This window comes from Nesoenas mayeri (assembly GCF_963082525.1).
Source record: "Nesoenas mayeri genome assembly, chromosome: 6".
Classification (NCBI taxonomy): Eukaryota; Metazoa; Chordata; class Aves; order Columbiformes; family Columbidae; genus Nesoenas; species Nesoenas mayeri.
Window position 1 is genome coordinate 43,847,550 of NC_137545.1, and position 23,296 is coordinate 43,870,845.

The 23,296-nt window shown below is 55.7% G+C and overlaps 2 protein-coding genes across 2 annotated transcripts; both read right to left on the reverse strand.

The window, feature by feature from the left end:
• Positions 1 to 3,179: 3,179 nt before the first annotated feature.
• On the reverse strand, positions 3,180 to 6,338 carry ERMN (ermin; the record flags this gene model as incomplete). Its single annotated transcript, XM_080346979.1, has 3 exons — positions 3,180 to 3,616; positions 5,695 to 5,781; positions 6,095 to 6,338. 3 exons carry the CDS (start codon positions 6,336 to 6,338, stop codon positions 3,180 to 3,182), a joined length of 768 nt encoding a protein of 255 aa, XP_080203105.1.
• Positions 6,339 to 12,642: 6,304 nt separating this feature from the next.
• Positions 12,643 to 21,521, reverse strand: CYTIP (cytohesin 1 interacting protein). The gene is made up of 8 exons (XM_080347083.1): positions 21,373 to 21,521; positions 19,585 to 19,634; positions 19,223 to 19,277; positions 16,586 to 16,688; positions 16,359 to 16,452; positions 16,020 to 16,089; positions 13,635 to 13,701; positions 12,643 to 13,118 (listed from the first exon to the last, which is right to left on the reverse strand). Exons 1-8 carry the CDS (start codon positions 21,517 to 21,519, stop codon positions 12,649 to 12,651), a joined length of 1,056 nt encoding a protein of 351 aa, XP_080203209.1. The 5' UTR covers positions 21,520 to 21,521; the 3' UTR covers positions 12,643 to 12,648.
• Between the last annotated feature and the right edge of the window lie 1,775 nt (positions 21,522 to 23,296).

A 23,296-nucleotide genomic window follows, 5' to 3' on the forward strand; every position in this document is an offset into this window, starting at 1 on the left:
CGGCCGGCGGAGGGGCAGCGCGGGGCAGGAAGGAGCCGCGGGGGGGGCGGTGTTGGCAGCGGGAGACAGGCACGGCGTTCCTGAAGAGAAAAGTGCTGCAGCGGGAGGGACATGGCCCGTCATGCCGTGCTGCCGTCAACAAGGACCCGCGGCGCAAGCGGCCACGGTTGGAGGCCCCATTTGGGTTGTTTTGTTTTAAAAAACTTTTGAAAAGGGAATAAATGGTAATAGATGAAGTTTCTTCCTCCGAGCACTGTGTGTTAACTGTTTCTGACCCACGCGCGCCCTTTCCAGGGGCTCTCCTGCCCGGGTTCCTGTCGGGTGACCCACAGACCGTGGCTGCAGAACAGCCTTAGTGCTGGCAGGTCCCAGCTCTGGCTGTGCTCTGGGTGTTCACAGGCGGCAGGTCCGGCTGTGGCTGTGCTCTGGGTGTTCAGAGTTACAGGTCCCAGCTCTGGCTGTGCTCTGGGTGTTCACAGGCGGCAGGTCCGGCTCTGGCTGTGCTCTGGGTGTTCAGAGTTACAGGTCCCAGCTCTGGCTGTGCTCTGGGTGTTTACAGGCGGCAGGTCCGGCTCTGGCTGTGCTCTGGCTGTTCAGAGTTACAGGTCCCGGCTCTGGCTGTGCTCTGGGTGTTTCGAGTTACAGGTCCCGGCTCTGGCTGTGCTCTGGGTGTTTCGAGTTACAGGTCCCGGCTCTGGCTGTGCTCTGGGTGTTCAGAGTTACAGGTCCCGGCTCTGGCTGTGCTCTGGGCGTTCAGAGGCAGGAGGTCCCGGCTCTGGCTGTGCTCTGGGTGTTCACAGGCGGCAGGTCCGGCTCTGGCTGTGCTCTGGGTGTTCAGAGTTACAGGTCCCAGCTCTGGCTGTGCTCTGGGTGTTTACAGGCGGCAGGTCCGGCTCTGGCTGTGCTCTGGCTGTTCAGAGTTACAGGTCCCGGCTCTGACTGTGCTCTGGGTGTTCCGAGTTACAGGTCCCGGCTCTGGCTGTGCTCTGGGTGTTCAGAGTTACAGGTCCCGGCTCTGGCTGTGCTCTGGGCGTTCAGAGGCAGGAGGTCCCGGCTCTGGCTGTGCTCTGGGTGCCCAGTGCCCGTCCAGTGCAGGCGATGGCAATAGCGGCTCTGGCGCTGTGCCCTGCGGCGCTGCACGTGTTGTGGCAACTGGCACGTTTCTGCCAAAGGGTTTAATTCCTGTCCCAGAACAGCTCCGGGGCGTCCAGCCCCCGCGGCACTGCCAGAGCGGGAAGGTGTCACAGCCCCCGAAGGGTCCGGCCCCAGCTGCCCCCAGCCCTCTCCGCCCCTGCAGAAACCCAGAGAAATTATCTTTGGGCTAAGGCTGGGTCTGGTTACCACATCCCAGAGCTGCACCTCCTGACGGACTTTCCCCCCGCTGTTCTGCCCAAAGCAGCCCTGTCCCGGGGGATGCTCAGGCTTTGGGGGCTCACCCAGCGGCTCCAAATGCGCACCCAGCGTCTCATGCCCGCACCCGCCCAGCCGGCACGCTGTGTTCGAGCTGTCACCTGCGGTATAAACCCAACGTTAATGACTGTTATAGATGTACGATAAAATGAGAACAACCCCTGCCTTTGCTGACGTGAGCAGAGGGCAGACACCTCCCGCCTGCTCCACCGACACCCTAAAACCTCCGGCTTCTCCGTGACACCCACAGTACTCGCTTCAGTTCTGGTTTTTATGTCGCTTTGGTATTTTAATGTTTTCCTCTCTATCACACCTTTTAAATTGCAGTAAAGCAAATGAGTTACCCACATTCTGAAGCGCAACCGGGGCCGGACGGCGCGGTGAGGAGATGGTGGGCGCTGCGGCAGGTCAGCTGGAGCAGCTCTGCACCCCCAGCTTGGCCGGCCCAGGCCACGGGCACATCTTTGACAGCAATGTGTCACCCTTACGGGAAGCGCTGCGGGGGGGCAGCCGTCAGCGAGAAACAAACCCGCAGTATAACTTCGCACAAGCAGAGCTCTGAACTTACACAAACCAAAGTGCGAATAAACAAGTCTGAATGGTACAATGAGGGCTGTGTCTGGGCTGTACAATACAGAATTGCCATTTATGATGTTCACGTTGCCAATAAATAATTGCCTTTATGCAGAAGAAGAAAAGTCAAAATGATACTCAGTGCTGCTGGAGATGTGAAACTAATCCTTAAAAAAAGCACTTAGGGCTGGAGGAGCCGCTGCGGCGAAGTCGCGGGCTGACTGCTCTCACCTCCCCTCCCTCAGCTTTCCCAGGCGCTCTCTGGTGCCGTGCAGAGCTCAGTCCCGACTCAAGACAAATCTGTCTGTCAAATAGTTTAGAAAAAGACTGCATCAACAATAATGTCACACAAAGGCTTTTAGAAGTTATGCCTAAAACTTGCCTGGCTTTGACACAAAAAAAAATCTTTAACATTTTGCATGTAAACTTAGCGCAAAAAACTGAGAAGACATGTAAGAGAGTCCAGACCGGTGGGATTTGGAAAATACAGGTTTCCAGTAGCGGCCGTTTCAGCGGGTGAACACAGAGGCACACGCGGGCAGGACACACGGTGTCTAAGCTGCTGTCCCCCCGCCGGCCCAGTCACCAGTACCAGTCACCAGTGCCACCAGTGTCACCAGTGCCACCTCCCCAGCAGGGCCGTGTCACCACCTCTTTGCCCTCTTACCTTGTTTAATTCCTGCACACCAGCATCTCTCCATGAACACAAACCATCTCCGCCCCAGCAGCACAATTTGGAGGTGGTGGCCACTGTCACCGCGAGCCACCAGCACAGAGGGACAGCACAGCAGCGGCTGCAAACAGCGTCTCTATCGCTGCCAAGGCCCTGGTGGCCCGGCTGAGCTCGGCCCCGGCACAGCTCTTACCACATGTCGGCAGCCAGAGGAGCCCCAGCCAGCTCAAGACATCCTATGGTGTGAACATAGTTACACACGTCGGATAGAAAACAAGAGGATAAAGTTTAAATCAAATGGTATGATAATTAGCAAACTGATTATTTATTTTCCTGCGCTATGGATGCCTCTGCCCGCTGTCAAAACAAAGATGTTAAATGTTCACAGTGTATTATGAAATCATATACAAAAAGGAAAAAAAGCAGTGACCTCATGTTGTGTGGACAGACAATGGGGGAACCAAAACAGAAAACCACAAACCAGAGTGAACGCTCGGCTCATTAAGTAATTCCCCACCTCAGTTTATAAGTGCATCATGGATTCAAACTCATCGATGCGCTGTTTGGTGTTTCCTTTTCTAATCCTGCGGTAGGAGATTGTGTTGTATCTGGAATAGCTGTGTCTGGAGATGTCGTTTTTCTTCCCCGGGCCGGGCTGCTCGCCGGGTGCCTCGGCCGGGGCGGCGCAGCCGGGGCTGCTGGGGGGCGATGGCTCCTTGCTGCCGCCGTGCTGCTCCAGGCAGGACGCTTCGCCGTTCTCCTTCTTGATTTCGATCACCTGAACTTCATCCTCTTCCGTGTCCTCCTCCTCCACCTCCTCCTCGTCCTCCTCCTCCTTGGCTGCGTTCCTTCTCCCATCGGCGCTGGCTCCGAGGGTCCCCGCGGTGTCCCCGCTGGGGCTGGCCACTGTCCCCAGCTCCGGCTCCTCGCTGTCCGCAGGCGTCCCTGCACTGCCCGGCCCTGCAGCAACACAGAGGGAGTGGGGTGAGGACGTTCAGCGTCACTTCAGTGCTCCCGTTGCCCCTGCTCTTGGGGTAGCATCGCTCTGGTGACTGAGCAGCTCCTGCCACCCGAGCACCCGTCCCACAGAGCCTGCCTGGTGCGGAGCGTCCCAGCTTGAACCCTGGCACCGGGGCGCCTGCACGTGCTTCAGAAAGGCTTCGCACAGGCTCAAACTCACTGCTTACAGCTACCCGCCCCTGCATTTTTTACTGCCCATCTCTTTCACACCGCCTTTCCCAGGGAGCCTTCCCTGCTCCTCGGTGTTAAAGGGACAAGTGATGAAGATGCCAGCAGCCAAGCCCTGAGGAGGGAGGAGCAGCACAGCATCCCCTGTGCTCCAGGACCAGGGACACTGCAGCATCCCCTGTGCTCCAGGACCAAGGTACTGCAGCATCTCCACTTCCCAGGACCGGGGACGCTGCAGCATCCCCTGTGCTCCAGGACCAAGGCACTGCAGCATCTCCACATCCCAGGACTGGGGATGCTGCAGCATCCCCTGTGCTCCAGGACCAGGGACACTGCAGCACCTCCACATCCCAGGACCGGGGATGCTGCAGCATCCCCTGTGCTCCAGGACCAAGGCACTGCAGCATCCCCTGTGCTCCAGGACCAGGGACACTGCAGCATCTCCACATCCCAGGACCGGGATGCTGCAGCATCCCCTGTGCTCCAGGACCAAGGCACTGCAGCATCCCCTGTGCCCCAGGACCAAAGCACTGTCCCTCCCTGCATGCAGCCCGTCCACCCCTGCCCTCTCAGGTCCCCCGCTGGCCAGTGTCCCTCTGCAGTGTCCCTGCTGTGCCACCTTCCCAAACAGCTTCCCCAGCTCCCTGGTTACCGCCCTGGGCAGGCACTGGACTCCACGAGCCCCCTGCCCCCAGGGCAGCCCCGCTGTGGGACCGGGGGCCCGTGTCCCCGCAGGTGCTCGGTGCCGACCGCCCGGACGCGTCCCCCTTGCGCGGTGGCCCAGCAGGCTGACATGGCTGACTCCCATTCATCCTGCTTGGCACGGCTCTGCCCTAAACCATGCTTTCCTGCCGCAACAAATGGTCTATTCAACATTTCGCCTGTGGGGTCCCGAGTATTAATTAGACTAAATTGGTTAGGTACTAAAAAGCTGCCTGCAATTTAGAGATAAAGTGCTTGTGGCTGGGGGGCAGGGGAGTGCAGGGGGACTGCGAGAGCGTTTAATAGGTTTTATTGTGCACTCATAAAGCAACACCACTGGAATATGGATGTCAGCTCCAAGTAGGAAAGCCTCCATCACGATCCGCCTCCTCACAACCTCTGCAGCTCTAGGGAATATTATTTTGCCCATGACAAATGTTCATAGAGTTTTTCCTTTTCATAATAAAAGTGAAGTTTCTGTGTACAAGGCATGGCCCGTACATCTTCTAGAGCTAAATACAATGACACTGGCTTTGCCAGCACTGCAACAGCTACTCTGTGTTGTTAATCTACTCTTCTCTGAGGACAGGTTGCATATTTATGTGGCAGCTGACATACAGAAAACACTGACAACGTAGCCCAGTGGGTGACACGAGGGACCCAGCACGGCCGGTGCCAGGATGGGCAGAACCTGGTCTTTCCCATTTTCACCCAGACACAAGTGGAGAGCCCCTGGTGCAGAGGTTCAGCAGGCAATTTTCTGGGTACCGGGGCATCCAGTACTTGGTGAATCAGCCAGAAAATGAGTTTGGGTTTGGAGGCAACACATTTTTGAGTTACAGAAGTCATCCTCCTGCATGGAGCAGAAGACAAAGCATCTCCCAGCCTCGGGGGCTGCTGGGGACCCGAGACCCTGCTGGGCTCCCACCCCCAATCCCGGTGATGTGCTCAAAGCCCGGGCAGACACTGCGGCTGTGCTGGCTGAGGTGCAGCAGCGCTGCTGGTGAGACATGAGTCACCGCTCTCCAGAACAGAAGGGCCTGACCAAATTCGACAAAACACAATAACCACCTGTGTGCCGCTGCCTCTGGAGGCTGCTCGTTGCTGTGCTTCAGGAGAACCCCGCGTTGCGCAGCGTTTCTCATTACCTTCCTGCGACTCCTGGCCACCGGTCCCCGAGTCCTGGACAGCAGCTGGTCCCTGTTGCAGCGGCCCATCGGCTGCCTCTTGCTTCTCTTTAGCAAATACAAAGCACAAGAAACGGACAATGAGTGGTTAGTGACGATAATCAGGTTTGAACAGGTGCGGGTGGGCAGCAGAGTTCCAGAGCAGATTTGAAAACTGCCTGTTTCTTGTCACAGTTCTCACCGCATCCTGTGTACTGCTACTTCCAATTTGTCCCTGAACTCTGAACTGCTCTGACTCATTGTTACAACTGCCATAGCTCAGGACTTCTGACTGATGCACACAGTACATCGGTTATTCATAAGGCTATACATAAAATAGAGTCTTCCTTTCCAAACACTTAGGGGCAGCCTTGTACTTTACCTTCGCATTGCTTCTCTCCATCCAAATCCCCGGGAATTATGTCTTGTGCCAATGAATTTCTATTTTTCTCCCAATTTTCTTTCTCAGGTGAAGCGTCAGGGCTGGTTTCCGCATTGGCGTAAGGAACCGTCCGGACAGATTTTGCTATTTCGTCGGTGGCACTGATGACCTGGAGCGGGCCCTTCTCCGGTGACACGCTGCCGTTGCACTCGGGCACCGGGGATGCTGCTGGCACTGCTGTCATGCCGAGGGCTGGGCCGTGTCCCCACTGGGGACACTCCTGCACCCGGAGTGGGAGCTGCTCCTCACCCGCCTCTCTTCCCCGCTTTGGTTCCGCTCTCCAAGGGCCAACGCGCGCGTCCCCGTCTGCGGGCACCGCGGCACAGCAGGGACCGCGGTGGCACCACCGATGTCCCCGGCGCTTGCCAGGGGCTCTGGCCACGGGGCGACCCAATCAGCACCTCGCTTCTTGCTGAGGCTCCTCCCGTTGCATAATTAAATGCAGCATTTTAATTTACATAAACAAACAATCTGAAGCAAGGAAGCTTTTGTGCTGGCCTGGAGAGCGGGTCTGTCAGCATGTCAGCCCCGCGGTAATAAGCAGAGATTTTGTGCTCCCAGCACAATGGCTCTTTGTGTCCCTGCCTGGTCACAGGGACTGCGATTGTTCCAACCTCTAATCCCCGGGGGGTGACCACCTTCCCGCACTGCTGCCACCTGATGCGATTAACATTCCCCATCGGGCTGGTATGCCATAAACCTCGCCAACAAACCTCGCCGTGCCGCTGCGGACAGCGCATGCCTCTTGTCCTGGTGAGGGGACACAGGGGCCGGCTGGCAGGGACGTCCCTGCACATGGCACAGCACCGCTCCACAGCCTGACCGCACACGTCCCATGGGCAGGGACGTCCCACCAGATGTGCAGCACCTGCAGTGACCTGCTAACGAACCACATCTGGGCGCCTCAGCCCCCAGGGAGCAGAACTAGAAGATGAAAACCAAAAGCACAAGCCAAAGTGACGTTTTGTGACGAGATGTGGGCCAAGGTGGCAGGTCCCTGAGGCTGAGCCGGCCAGGTGACAGGTCACCTGCTGACCCCCAGCGGGACCCCCAGTGCTTCCCATGCCCACAGCACAACCGCCTTGGCAGAAGCAGCTTCTGGCCAGGGCAGCGGGAGCTCTCGTTAAAGGAACAGCCAGGGGGCGAGGGGTGAGATTCACACTTGGACCAGCAATGACCAGTGGCTCCTAGGGCTGGCGGGAGCAGCGGGGACAGGTTTGCAGAGGGAGCAGCAGCCCGGCCCAGCAGCACGCGGCGTTCCTCCCTGACCGCAGCTGAACCCGGCTCAGCCCGGGCGCCACAGCCAGGTTTATGTAAGAGCGAAATCTCCTGCTGTGAATGACTTTTTGTGTTCGTACAATACGACATTTTCGACATCTTTGGGCTTTAGGATTTGGAAATACTCTTGTTGAGTTCAGTCCTTGATTAGAAATGGAGCCAGCACCTTTGCACTGACTTTGTTCATCTGTGAATTTGCATCTTTAAATCAACAATTTTTCATTGTTATGAAAATTAGTTTAGTGTAATTGATATATAAAATCAACTCTTTGATGGAAAAAGTCACCCCCCCCCAAAATTATGGTTGATGAGGTTTGAAAGTGAGCTGGCAAGTCACAGCGGTGAGAGGGTGGGTGTCCGCAGACCCGCACCCGGGCAGGGACACGGCGGGATGTCCCACACGGGCCAGTGCGCCCATCACCGACCCGGCGGTGCTGCAAGGGCAGGGCAGGGACGTGGCCATCGCATGGGGACGAGGGGCCACGGCCCCCCGGTACGGACACTGCACCCCCGGCACAAATCCTGCCGGGGCTGGAGCACGGGGCAAACTCCTGGCCAGGCTTCAATCTGAAATAACCCCAAGCTGAAAACACGGCTCTGCGCTTGACAAGCGAGAGCCCTGGTGAGCCGGGAGCCGTGTCGGCTCCCACGGGGACAGGGACGGGGACAGGGATGGGGACGGGGACAGGGACGGGGACAGGTCCTGTCCTCATCTCCCCAGGAGCCTGCCTGCCTGACTTCTTGATTGCAAAAAGGTATTGAAACGATTTCAGGTATTTCCTGGTGCCATTTATTGACTACACAACTAATTCTCAACAATTCACATTTTCCCGAATGAGCACCTTGTGGTCGAAGCACGATTTGCATGAATCTATTATAAATCATTTCCCGTGTGACCTTTAACGCAAGAAGTTTCCATTCAAGCTTTTTCCCTTGCTAAAATTTCAGAAACAGCACCTGGGATTTCAGAGGCGTTGGGACACAACAGGGATTTGAAAGTCGATGAAGTACATCATGAGAGCCACAGCAATTTAAATTCAGTACAGAAACAGGAAGATGCCGCCGTGGCAGGGAGTTTGCAGTGAGCCTGCAGGGAGTGTGCAGTGAGTCTGCAGGGAGTTTGCAGGGCTCTGCAGGGAGTTTGCAGGGCTCTGCAGGCTCCTTTGTCGTTACCTCTCTGCTCCCCAGTTTCTGCCCCAGTCGCAGGTTCCCAGGAGCAGGTCCTGCACACCCCTGGCTGCCCCAGGGGACATGCACCCCACGCACAGTCGCTGGTCACTGCACCACGCACAGTCACTGTACCATGTACAGTCACTGGTCACCGCACCATGCACAGTCACCGCACCATGCGTGGTCACCACAGCTGCTCTGGAGCAGCACGCACGTCACCCGGGGTCACCACGGCAGGCACAGTGCCACCCAAAAGCCAGGGCAGGGTGACAGGCACAGTGACACTGGAGACAAACACTGCCACCGCTGCGCACAACCGGGGTGGGGGGAATTACATTTCACTGGAACACCCAGAGAAAACTTCTGTGGGCCATACCAACAACCTACAAGCAAGCGCTTCCATTTTGTCAGCAAGATAAGTAGCTTACGTTCATGAAAAACCACACCTTGGGATTCTTCTTCTACAGAAAATTTCAGAATTTCGGCTTTTCACCCAGCAGAGGAATGAAAGGAAAGGTGGGAATGCCTGAGTCCCCGGCAGAGCTGTCCCCGTGGTGCTGCTGTCCCTGCGGTGCTGCTGTCCCCGTGGTGCTGCTGTCCCCGTGGTGCTGCTGTCCCTGCGGTGCTGCTGTCCCCGTGGTGCTGCTGTCCCCGTGGTGCTGCTGTCCCCGTGGTGCTGCTGTCCCCGTGGTGCTGCTGCCCGGGGAGCCTGGGTCCGGGGCAGCTGCAGGAGAGCAGCCGCTTTCCTCTGAACAACAGGGATCCGGGCAGGAGTGGGGCAGCCAGGGCACGCCAGTTACACCCCACGGGCACACACCTGTCACCGTCCCCGTGGTGGCTGTAGCCTGGCCGCTGCTGGGAGGCTGCAGCCCCAGCTCGACCTCGGAGCAGGCAGAGCTCACAGTGGACTTGGAAAGAGGCAGAAGTGGCTGCGGGTTCCTCCCACCGCAGGCAGCTATTTATAAACAGAGCTGGGCAAAACCACCGCGCAGGACTAGGAAAACATGGCATTTGCACAGCCCGGAGGTGGTCTGCTTTCTGCCTCTGCGCTTTTAAAAACAGAACAGCAGCAGCCTGTACTGAAAGAGCCAGAGCACAGGAGCAATTTGGGCAGCAGAGCTTCCCCGAGCAGAGCAGTGCCAGGACAGACGCCTGCTCTGCCCGACACCACCCGCGCGAAACTCCTGTCCCCACCGCCCGCGGGTGCAGGGGACATTGCCAACGGCAGCAACGCGGCATCGTCATCCACTGCCAGCAGCATCGCCTCCACTGCCCGTGCCATCGCCACCCACTGCCAGTGCCATCAACTCCACTGCCAGCGCCATCAACTCCACTGCCACTGGCATCACCATCCATTGCCAGTGTCATCACCATCCCCTGCCAGTTCCATCGCCATCCACTGCCAGCAACATCGCCACCCACTGCCAGCAACATCGCCACCCACTGCCAGCGGCATTGCCATCCACTGCCAGCGGCATTGCCATCCACTGCCAGCAGCATCGCCATCCACTGCCAGTGCCATCAACTCCACTGCCAGTGCCATTGCCTCCACTGCCACCAGCATCACCATTCACTGCCAGCTGCCGCCAGCTGTGCAGCGAGTTCGCGAGGCCTCAGCGCAGGGGCCACTTGGATGGGCTTTTTCTGGATTTTGCTGACTTGGTATCACTGCGACAGTCATTTCTGTGAGTGACCGGGTGCCTATGGAGAGTTTTCTTTACATTTTCAGACCTGTGTGTGGCACAACCACAGTTCGAGGCAGACAGCAGGTGGTGCTGGGAGCACCGCAACGAACCCTTGGCTTCATCTGCCATGACTCGTGCTCCCCTCTCGCCTCGCGGTGCCAGAGCAGACTCAGCCACTCACCATGACTACGTTTCACAACCTTCTTTTCAGTGCTACGAAAGCCGGATGCAACCAGCTGCTACACCTGAAAACTTGTAAAACAGCCACACGAGAAACAAAATGTCTGGTCCAAAAGCAGAAACCAGCAGGGCAGAACCGCGTGCACGAAGGCAGAAACGCCGCCATCCCTGAAAAGCGGCGGCTGAAGGGATCGCCACCTGCTCCGAGCGCAACCGAAACGGAGCAAACCCAGGACGTGCAGAAACGGGTCAGCCAGGGAAGCACAGAGACCCTCACGTCTCCCAGCACCGCCGGGGCTGCACCTTTAACCTGCTCGGGAGGGTTTGTGCAGGACAATACAACCCAGAATGACCTTCCACTGAATTCAAAATGTTTCCAGCAGAAGCCACGACCTGTTTCATAGTTTTATGGGTAAAAAAAATAGGCCTAGAAAGCCCAGCAAAAAAAACCCTGAGAGATTGCAAAAGTCGTGAAAAAGGGCAAGGCTGGCTAGAGAGCTGAGAGCCAGCACCAACGGGGTGAATAGCTCCGGGGGAGCACAGGGGCACGCCAAAGAGCTTTCTGGCTGGTTTTGCTGTGTGAGCTGCTCATTTTGCCCGGGAGCACCTTCCACCCGATCTCGACGCTTCGCTGCGGCGCCTGTCGCCCACATCCTGTTTTTGATCGGGGCCGCGAACACATCGTGTTGTGTTGTAGCAACCAAAGCATCCTCTGACCGCTGCGGGAAGAGCACCCTTTGTTCGGTCTTTCTTAAAGCCCTTCTCAAGCCTACTGGATGTCCAGACTCCTTCAGCCTGTCCACACTAACAGCAAGCACCTTTCCCCCAAGGTATGTCAAATTAACCTTCCATACCAAAAGAAATCACTTCTTCGGACCATAAAGCTGCACTGATTTCCACGAGAAACACAGTGTTAGTGGAACTTTATAGAGTGTTTTAAATCCTGTTTTTTCCTGTCAAAGCAAGGCAGAGGATGCAGGCTGTGACCAGCCCTGCCCTGGCGCTCTCTCAAGCAGCCACAGCACAGGCAGAGGTGACTTTGGTTCAGCCCTGTGCAGGTACCCGACCACCGCTCGCCGCAGGGCCGGCGCTGAACCGCGGGCAGGACGAACCGCGGGCGTTCGCTTCAGCAGCACAGACACAACATCATCCCCACACGTGAAACCTTGCGAGCTGCTCTCCCGATCACCATACGACCTCCAACTCCATCCTTTTAAGGAAAATTACAGATGCCAGTACAGATTCTGCTGCCTTAGCAACGTCTATTAATTAGAGACGTTTTGGGAAGGGGTTGTTTTACTTTGGGGCTCATCTCAGAGTGAAGCTGTCTGGTTTAGCCTGAGGTTTCTGAAAGGCCCAGGAAATGCTGCCACAGCAAGACCTGACCGGTAAACAGCCGCACGGTCTGCCTGGTCAAAACACGAATGACTCACACCAGGTATTTAAATCACATTTTAAATTCTTCCAATTGCATTCGAACAACACAATTAGGTTGCTTGGGCTGGAGGAACAGCCTATTTCCATGTTGCCTGAGAGGGAAGTAAAATGTCTCTTTTTCCTCATCTATGCCCGTATTTACTGAATCACACCAGGTAAGCTGTGGGGTTAACCACACTGCCGAGGGCTCTGCTCCTGGAGACGCTCCAGCTGAACCCCCAGCTCCTCCAGCCGCTCCATCACACTTGTGCTCCAGCCCCTCACCAGCTCCGGTCCCTTCTCTCCACTCGCTCCAGCACATCAATGTTCCTGCCTGGGGTCTCCTCTGTCATATGTTCTGGGCTCTGTCCTCTTCCTAATGGGACTCTGTCACTGGTTTTAGTAGAAGCATTTGGTTTATTAAAGACCTTTGGAAGACTATGGCTTCGGTAACAGGAAATAAATAGCTATCAATTTTGCATTCAATTAAAAACTGTTATTAACATCTAAGTATGCTGAGGAAGTTCTGCACAGGTTCCTCACGTTTCAGGGTTAGTCATGTCTCACGTTAATGAAGAGGTCCACAGTGTGCTCAGATTGAAAACTAGAACAATTAACAGCCCCAGAGGTTTGCCGGTGCAGCGGTGCTGCTGGCGGGAGGGCTGCCCCACAGCGCCCCGTGTCACCCACCGTGGGGCCGGGAGCTGCTGCCCCATCCCAGCCCACGCAGCCGCCCACGTGTCGGCAGGGGTGACACGAGCCACGTCACACCCGACTCTCTTCCTCTTCCACCGCCCGGTGAAGGCCTGGAATGAATCTCAAAAGATGCTTTCGGACACTGGATCTCCTGCTTTTCCGCGGGAGGGTCCCGAAACTGCTGGTGCAGCTGCTTCCCTCCCAGAGCGGGGACATGGAGCCGCTGCTGGCCAGGCTGATGCTGCGGTTCCTGCGCAGGGGGGACCTGCCGCCCGCGCTGTCCCCGTCCCTGGGCAGGAAGCAGTCGTCGTCCACGCTGGACTGGCGGCTCAGGCTCTCCGCGGCCGAGTCCTCGAAAGCTCCGCTCTGGGAGAAGCTGTCCTCGCTGCCCAGCGTCATGGAGCTCAGCCGGCTGCGGGAGCTGCTCTCGCTGGAGAAACGAGGCTTCCTCGGACAGAGGGGTCCCGCCGTGCCACAGCCACCTGGCCACGGCTCCTCCAGCTCTGGCGTGCCCAGCAGAGCCGTGTCAGTCACCTCCCCTGCGAGCAGAAGCCATAGAGGACAGTTATTTACCAGCATCTTCTCAGGACCAGCAAGCAGGAGAGCTGAGCCATGGTGGCAGAGGGAAATACCATGTCATGGTGGCACAGGGACACGCCATGCCGTGGTGGCACAGGGACATGCCGTGCCCAGCATCTCAGTAGAGGGAGCAGCCCCGCATCCTGCTGGGCAGGTGGTCGCGGCTCTGGGTGCTCTCTAACCCCCTGCCCCCCACACATGCAGAGTCAAAGCTGCTTCCTGCCACCCATAGGAAAACAAACATGCAAACGAAACTCTGCCCTGTTAAAATAAGAATGGAAAGAACTTTGCAACCCACATCAACTCCTTGCCTAGAACTCATGCAAAACCCATCCCAGGGCCAGCCCCGTGCCTTCCTTAACGGGGGAAAACGAAAGCAAACGAGAATCAGATTAAAGAATTGCTTTTTCCTGATGAGAGCGCGTTTGGGCAGGGGGACTCGGCAGCGCTGCGGTTCCCCGGAAAGGCGGACGTACCGTGCAGCAAGCGCTGCTCCTGCACCAGCAGCGAGCGCAGCTCCACCCACTTCTGCTGCAGCGTTTGCTGTGGGGAGAAACACACTGTCACCGACACGTTCCCAGAAGCACCGAACACTTGTGAAGGAAACAGCGTATTCAGAAAGTACAGTTCACCCGCAGGAAGCACCCGTCTGTCTCTCCTTTTGCTGAGACCATTTTCCCAGAGCCAGCAAAGTCCTCCAGAAAGCACATTCCTACTCGCATCCCGGATGCTGTGCCTGAGGTACTGCGCACATTGGCTTTGAAAAGCAGAAGCCTGGAATCTGGGGAGCGTGCTGCTTGCCGTCAGCCTTATAACCATCCCCAGCCCCCAGTAAGGAACCCTAAACCACCCCTGGCCCCCAGTAAAACCTCACCTGCTGCCTGCCAGCCCACTGCTGGTAGTGTTTTCCTTGCCCTCTGTTTCCCGTCAGCTTTTGGTGTAAAAATAAACTATTGCATATTTGATTAAAAATAAACCAAACCAAACCAAACCAGAACAACAAAGCCCAGCGACAGCCCAAGCGGTGAGCGCTGCCCGGAGACAGCGGCAGCGGGCGCTGCCCCGGTGACCAGCCCGCACCCCGCGCACCTCAGGCACGGGGCAAAGCACACACCGCTAAACCCAGACTGGCCGGGCCACGCTTGCATGGGCAATCCTGCTGCTGCATTCACAGCTTTTCCCTTTTCCACATTTTGGAAAATCCACTCACAAAATGAAGCCCAGGGCCGCTTTTAAGGACAGTTACTCCAGAGGCGTTTGCTCCTATAGTCTCTACACAGTACCAAATAAAGCAGTTTCTAGAAGATCATGATTCAACCAAAGCTAGGAAATTGTACTCAAGAGATGCTGAGGAGTTGCCCAGAGACTTTCTTTTATCTTATCTTCATCTGGACCCAACCAAACCAGCAGCAACTTCCTAGTCCTGGTTTCTCCCGTCTCATTAAGCCCACAGCGGCAAGGCAGCCGGGGGCCGGCTCCCCGCGCGGCCCGGCTCGCCGTGCCCGCAGAGGTTTGCGGTGCTGGAGCCGCCCTGCCTGGGCACCGGCGCTGCGAGCAGAATGAGGCCCTTTCCGCCGCAGCCGCCCTGGCGTGAGAGCGCAGGGCCGGGCGCACAGCCGCGCTTTACCTGGTAACACTTGTCACAGGGGTTCGGCACTTCTGGGAAACAGCTCTTAGCTAAAAACTCCCCTTGTGAAACATTTCACAGAAGATTTTGAGATTTTTGCTTTATAATTACCCTGGGAAGGAGGGGGAGAAGCTGTGGGTGGCCCATTTCTGACGACTTTACCAGTTATTTCACAGAGATTTGTAAGGGACCAGGCTGAAGGAGCTGCCATGGAGCACGGAGGGTGGCCAGGGTGGCAGCACCTGCTGCTGCCTTCCCATCGACACAGCGATGAACCTCTGGCTCGTCTATCACTGTCTGGAAGAGCCGGGAGGTCTGGCCGCAGTGCAGGTGACCAGGACATCGCCGTACAGCCCAGCACTGACCCGCACCCCAGCGCGGTGGACGTGGGACACTCCACCCTTTCCTCACCCTCCAGCCCCCACGACTGATGTTTAAATCACCCACATCATGGATGTCATGCAGCAAATTACAACGCGCTGTGCAAACCACAGCAAATCAACATTGTTTTAAGCATGCAACGTACTAAACATGAAACTGCCTCCGTGGCAGGACTTCTGTTTTATATGCAATGGCACATATGGCAAACCCCGTCCTGCTGCTCAGCTCTGGCAAGCCAAACCCGCTCAGCATGAGGTTTACTTTAGCCAGGTTAATTTTAATGCACTTTTCAAAGTGCCACGCTCCTGTGCGGAGTGTTTTGGCACACGGTCAGTGGAGTTCCGGCTTCGGAAAGCCCTGGCGCTTGCAGTGCCGGCGGTTCTGCGGCTGCAGCAGGGCCAGCAGGGGCACATGGGGCACCGGCTCCCCAAAAGCTGCTCCCAGACACCGCCACGGGAGGGCTGGGCACCTGCAGCTCTGCACGCGGGAGGTGCTGCCAGCTCACCAGCCCTCAGCAGCCTGAGTTCCGCTCGGGAAAGCCCGCCTGCCCCCCGCTAAATACAGAGCGCATTAAACGCGCTGCTGCGTGGTGCGGGGAGATGGCCCACCAGCTGGGCACAGCTGAGATACTAGGGTGCAAATACTTAGAGAGATACAGAAATTATTGGGGGGAAAATTACCAAAATCATACAGAAAATATTACAGAGAGCATGGCTGGAGGTGCTGGTGGCAGGGGACACCCGTGTGCCTGTGCCCAGCCAGGACAGCCAGCCCCGGGGACACCCGCCTGCCCCATCAGCAATGAAACCACAGCAGCCCTCTGCGTTCGCCAAAGGATTAACCAATTAATTACCTTCAGTAACTGCAGCTTGGTCTCCAGTTCCATCTTCCGCAGGAACATGGCCCCGTTGACAGTCTCTAACCTGTAGAGAACAGGCGATGTTGGCACCGAAGCAAAGAGCAGCACCGAGTGCTGCCAGTTGTGCTGCCGCGGTGGGCTGTGGTCCTGACAGACCCCCACCACACTGCACCGGACCACAGCATCGCACAGCACCACACTGCACTGCACCGCATCATTGCACCACATCATTGCACCGCACCACATGGTGCCCAGGGAGCAGCCACTGGCACTTCCTCGGCTTCTGCAGGAGAGATTATCAAGCTAAAACCCATTCGAGGGAAGGATGCCTACCTTAAATAGTTCCCTGAAGACTTTATCAAGTCGACTATTTGCCTGTGACTAAAACCACCAGTGTTCACGCCGTTGATGCTGGCGAGGATGTCGCCTGTTGGAGATACACAGAGGCGAAAATGAGCATCCCCAGCACACACACACCTTCCACGTGCTCTACAATAAAACTAATCCAGAGAAAAACAAAATAAGGCCACCCACAGCAGGAAAAAAACTTGAATAGTTACCAACTTGAAGGCCAGAAAGATGGGCAGGACTTTCTTCTTGGATTCTGCAGACACAAGTGCATACCTCCAGGGAGTAATCATTCTGGTTTGGAAACCTGATAGTCTGTAAATAGCAAAGTGACAGTGTCACTGACACTGAACTCAAGAAAACAATTTGAAAATTCGTAGTCTTTTCACACAGTTTTTGAATAAGAAGGCTGTGATGAGCACAATATGTTATCATACAAGTGAGAACACCAAAATGTTATAACCTAACAATTAGAAATTGCACTCTTATAATAGAGAATAGACGCCTGACAGGTGCCTGTCTGTTGTTTTCACACGCACACACAGTTCTGAAGAACGCCCGTCACGCGGCTGTGGATGGCTCGCTGCAGGGACATTCCGTGTCCCCAGTCGCGGGTGGGACTCAGCCTTTCCAAGGGACCAATTCTGCTCATGGCGAACGCTGCATGAAGTCAGAGCAGTTCCCAAGGAGAACTGAAAAGCAAGAAGAGTTGCACCTACTTCTGCTCTTTCGCTCTCTTAAAGTCATTCTCCACACAGGTCCCTGCACCCCCTAAGAAGTGCTCTGTAATCTTGTTTTATACATTCAAACATACATTAAGTAATTCTGAGTATAAATCTATCATGAGATTATCAGCACTGACGTGTTTAGAAAACTGCAAAAGTAGGTGATTTGACCTGAGCAGAACTTGCAATGACAGGAAACGTCTTCTCAGTTACATGCAAATATCAGTATCTGGCCACATTTTCCTACCCAAACTTAAAACTGAAGCTGCAGTTCCTGAAAACCTCTGACAGGCAGATCTGGCCCAGATATCAGGAGTCGTGTTAGATTCGCCCATTTCTCAGCACGGAGCAAGCAGGGGTAAGCCTGGGGTGAATTCAGAGCTTATCTGACCAAATCACATCAATGCCGTGATTTCAACCCTAGACCAACAGTAAAACTCTGGGGTAAATGAGGAGCCCCAGGTGAAACAGGAGGGTCTTGGAGGACGGGCCACTGCGGCCACACTGGCCTGTTTTGATGTGTTTTGGAGCGGCCAGTCTCACCTGCCAACCCGAAAGACTGGGCCAGCTTGAATGGCACGAGCTGGACAAGCAGGATGGGGTCTGTCAGGCCTAACAGAAGCCTCCTGGCCAGAGGGGTGTCCACGTCCCCATCAGAGCCATGGGGAGAGGTGGCCATGTCCAGGCACTTCTGACCAGGAGGGTGGACTGGCCTCTGCTGCACCCCCTGCTCCCCGCGGGCTGCGGAGGGGGCCGTGGCTTTGGAGGGGACTCCTGGACTTGAGGAGGGGACAGACACCACCAGAGCGGCCTGTTGGGAGCCATACGGCGTCCACCCCGCCCCAGGCCCCGGTGCGTGCGTGGGAAGCCGGAGCAGCTCTGGCGTTCGGCCATGGCTGCAGTTCTCATGAGCTCCCTGCAGATGGTAGACCTGCCGCTTCGCATCAGCTCGCTCTGGTTTGCCTCAATTTAACTCCTAGTAGCGAAATTACAGCTTCTAAATAACAGTTTATCCTAACTATTGGGCAGACGCTGCCTTTTCATGGCCCGGACCTTCTAGTGAAGCGCTCACACTCAATGCACGTGCAGGAAGAAAATATGCCAAGAACAATTATTTTTAATCAGAACGTCACATATAACAAAAATCTGCCCTGACACTTTATACAAAAGCCCAATAATTGACTCCATTATCCTCCCTCCTGAAAGCTCTCCACTGTTCGCCGCGGAACGCTTACCCGCTCATTAGTCACGCAATAACATTTGAAAACGTTAAGCTCTTCCTAACACAGGAATTGCACTGAAAACACTGTTTTCCCTTGGTGCGCAGGTACCAGCAAGCGCTCTGGCGATGCCCTGCGCCGCAGCCAAGGACACGGGCCGGGGAACAGGCAGAGCCTGCGCTGCGGCCGCCGCCGCTGTCCCCAGAACGACGTCCCTTTGGCCCCGCCATTGCTTCTCACTTGTAACCAGGACTTTAGCAGCCCTACTGATCTGAGAGTTGCCTTTCCCACAAAAACCCACAGAACAAAAGCCTCCCAGTAGTAGCAATAATCCAGATAAGATTCTGATTCTCCTGTTTCGTGATTTACTGACTTCTACATCCAAGAGAATTTCTTCCCGTATAATTTAGCCACCAAAAGGTCATGCTTAGCAGTTATTTATTAAAAAACATACCAACACTGTACATCTGCTTCAAAAATACACGCCTTTAGATATGTTAAACGAGGTAGTAAAATGCCAGTATAAGGTGTTTTTTGAGAGAGGGTTTTTTAATCTTTCTTTTTATGAGAAAATATTCTTATATACCATTCTCCCAAAAATACTCACTTATGGCATTGCCTCTGCCTCGGGTTTGGATTTGGCGGAGGTTTGTCCTACCTTCAATGCCCTGACCTGTGAGAAGGCCAGAAATTCTCATCTGTGACCTTTGCCACAAAAAACCCCTTGGAAATGCATCTTATTTCTGTGTGATTACTGTAAGCCCTTCAGATCCCACGAGGAACTGACAGATACCTTTCTCTGCTCTGGGCTGCATTAAACTAATGTTGAGGCTGTGGCACTTAAGAGTTTGCACCATATTTTATTAATATTTTTAAATGAATCAACTAATCATTAAAGTCTTACCTGGATTTCAAAACCGAACGCCTCTTTATCCTCTTTCAGTATGGCAACGAGGTGTCTGCGAGAAGAACAGGGTTCGTGTGAACAGCGGGCTCCGCGCTGCCCGCGCTCCGTGTTTCTAACCAAACGATGGAGCCCCATCGCCGTCCCCTCCGTGCCCGCGGGTGCCAGCACATCGCACTGTGCTGCTTTCTCTCTTCTCACCCCAGCTAAATGTCACGACTCCTCCTGCACGCCCCGGGTGTTGGCACCACTCTCTGCATCCACCCTCATCCCACCGGGGCTGCTGAACGGGAACACTCCCAGGGCACGCTTTTTGTGCAGAATAAGTAAATAGCAGTGATTACAGAAGAGTATCTTCATACCTTTGTGGCCTGGAGGAGTCACCCGAGGAGCTGGATCTGGCTAACGCGAGCTGCAACCAGAAATGGGGGTGACAGCGGGTCAGTAGGTCCACGGCTCTTCGAGGCACACGGCTAAAAGCAGCAGTGCAGAGAAAAACCTCTCCCTCGCTCAGCTGAGAGCTTAAACCTCCAAAGAACACAAAGTGCAGGCACTCGTGCTCTTGTGCCGGGACACACGGTGACGGGACACAGCGCCGGGGCCCCTCTCCAACACTGGGGACTCTTCTAAATGCTAAACCGGTGAGGGCACGAGGTTCTGAAGGCCGGGGGTTGCCGTAATTCCCCTCAGTGCTGTATCTGTTACCTACACAGTGTGCGCAGCACATCTCCGCTATGCCAAGCCTGCACCTTTCTTTTGTGCTCTTCCCCCCAAATCTGCGGGCATTTATAAACCTCACAGCTATGAGAAGGGCAGAGAGCACGAGAAGGCCAGGGCACTGCAGGTGGCTTTCTCCGCAGCCGCTCGTGGTGGCTGCCTGGCCGCATCCCTGCGCCAGCATTGCAACACCTGAGCCCGGGGGGTTCTATGGAAAAGCCAGGACCCATGTTAAACACTGACTCTCCCCATAATAGTGACCCACAGATAAGGAATTACATTATCACCAAAACCTTTGTGGAGTTTAGTCCATATAGCCAAACATCTCAGGCTTCAGCAGTGTAAACTCATGCCCTGGTGTGACACCTATAGGAACACCTGACTTTGTGAACATGGTGTACTTAGGGAGAGAACAGGGGAAGCGGGAGAGAACGCACGGACAACAACGCGCAGAGCAGGTGAGAGGCTATGGCAGGGACCCTGGGTACGGTCTGTGCCCACTGCCCGTGCTGTAATTCATCTCTAACAGCCACCCCATCCCAAGCCTTAAGTGCGCAGATATTACGTACCAGTTTTCTGATAATACTTTCAGATTCGAATGTGTCTCACACATTTCCTATTCAGGCTTCTTCACGCTAGACAAACGGACCAAAGCTGGAGTTGCCCAGCTGGTAATTTACAGCAACAGCGAGGGAGAGTTTTGTGGCAATGCAGTTGCAAACAGCAGAAATGGGCACAAATGTGCTGCTCAGTTGTGGGGGAAAATCCCAGAGAAGAGTGACAGCCCAGCCAGCTCCAGCAGTTGTACAAAATACCCCATTTGAATGGCAATAGCTCATGGTAGGTGCTTTCTGTCAGCATTGCAGAAGAAAGGGCAGCCCAGCCAGGCCATTACACTGAAGTAAGCACAAGTTTAAAGGAACACCCAGACAGCAAGTGCCTCTTTTGACTCGCAGCACCACTGTGAATGGAGAAGCGGCGCAGCCGGGCAGGACCGCGCTGTAAAAGCCCTTTGCACACCCCAGCCCCGCAGGCAGGACCCCTCTGAGCTGCCCCCGCTCCGTGCCGCAGGATCGCAGCGCAAGCCCAGAGCCGGGTGGTCATCATTCCAGCACCTGAAACCAGGACCGGCAGGGAACCCGGGCTTTCATCTTTCTAGCACCCAAAATCAGGACCCACGGGGAACCCGGGCTCTCATCCTTCTAGCATCCGAAATCTGGACCCGCAGGGAATCTGGGAGGTCATCTTTCTAGCATATGAGTTCAGGATCTGCAGGGAACCCGGGTGGTCATCCTTCTAGCACCAAATGAGGACCCGCAGGGAAGCCGGGCGGTCCCTGGGGAGCCTCGGCCGATGCCGCTGGCCCTGTGGCCGCGGGCAGCAAGCAGCTGTGCGGGCACAGCGGAGCCGCCAGCCCCCGAGCGAGCCCGTACCTGCCTGCGCCCGCGGGGCAGCGTCCCCACGGCGGCGGCCAGGTGCTGCATCCTGCGGCTGTCCGTGGGCAGAGCCGGCTCGTCCCCGGCGCCGCAGCCCGCCAGGTTGGCGTTGTGGTCCTGCTGAGCGAGCCTCCGCAGAGCCATGTCGGCGGGAGGGCTTCTACGGCGGCGTTGCCAAACGCTGTGGCATGGCTGAGGAAACTCAAACGCGCCGGTCCCTGCGAGCGGTCGCAAGTCGCCGAGCGGAAAGCCAGCCACGTGACTGTGGTTTAGGTGCACGTTACGTAAATCTCTCCTAGCAGATCACCAGGGCGCTCGGTATGTGTTGTGCTCATGTGAGAGTTAAGAATTAGGCTGGGTAATTAAAGAAAAGAAATCTGCTTAATTTTTCCATTCCTGCACACAATTCTCACTGAACAGCTTCTTCTCTCTGCAATGTTGTCCTCAAAGCACTACTTGCTTCAGCCTGAATTCAACTTGTTGACTCTCCCACTTGCTCGGCATCCCTTGCATTGCTCAAAGACGGGAAGATAAAGTTTCCTTTGCACGACGGCGTCGGTGTGACTGAGCGGGCGCAGAGCGGGCAGCAGGCAGCGCTGGCAGCCGGAGCAGGAGCCGGGGCACAGCGACGCCCCCGCAGAGCGCTGTGTTTTGGCAGGGAGCAGTGACCCACCCAGCAAAGCCGGCTGGGGACAAACAGCAAGGCAAGCGCAGGGCCCCTGTGCGCTGGCTCTGCCCCTGCAAGGGGCGGTGGAGGAGGCGTGGGGGAGCCCAGCTGCGGCTCAGAGCCCCCACCTGCAGAAAACGTAACAGCTTTCCAGTAACGGATGGCAAAACAAGCAGAATGAGGTTTTGAAATGAGTGTCATTCAAAAAAAGAAACCCATGTCTCCTCTTAGGCTGGAAACAAGCCCAGGTTTGGCCTGCAGAGCACTCCGGATCGCATCACCATCTTCAGCAGAAACCCAGGGCAAGTGAAACAATGAGCGTGGTGGGACGAGCCATTCAGCTGAAAGATATATCAAGTTTAATGCCTAGCACAGGAATTTTTTGTTTGCCTTTTTTTTGCATGGCTGATTTTCATCGTATTTGTGACACAGTAAGTTTCTTTTCCTCTTCGTACTCGCCCAGCCCCTGGCTGCACCACCTCAGCGGGAGGAGCTGCTCCCTCTCCTCCCCGCGCTGGTGACAGTGACGGCACCGGCGCAGCAGACAGGACAGCCACCGGCTGCTCCCCCATGGCACACGAGCCATGTCTGTGTGTCCACCCTGTCCTTCCAGGGGCTTCGCCATGCCCAAGGTACAACCAGGGGAATGTATTTCACACACACGCCAATGTACCTGGATTGCTCATTCGGTGAAGATATTCCTCACTTCTTTTTTTTAATCTGGTGATGCCTCATCTTGCCATCAAGCAAAATTCCCACAGTAAAATATTCTGTAAGAATGGTAGCACACAGGATGCTACAAGCTGAGGGCACTGACTTGCTCACAGTGTGTCTCACCTCTTCTGTGGTGCTGGTTCAGAAAAAAAAGAAAAGAAATATTTTAAAAAGCAGCGTATGACGGGGGAAGCTCTCTCCTCCTTCCTGGGAACAGCGAGCTACCTCAGGGTGGCATCTGCGCACTTGCTAAAGCAGCTGAGTAATGCGGGGACGCAAAGCCGCTTCCCCTTTCACAACAGCCACCAAGAGCCCTTGCAAACAAACACGGTGCATTCGGTTCCTCGGGAACCCCCTGTGGGTGCGAAACCAGCGACCCAGCTCCCTACAAGCCTGCCAAGTCCAGGCAGACATAGGTGCCCAGCAGTGCTGCCGGATTATGTTTCTCTTGCACTTGAAACCTCTAAGAGGCTGTTACTGTCAGCAGCCGAGCAGCACGGTGTGATGAGTGCATTGTCCCTCCAGCCCTCCGGTGTCCAG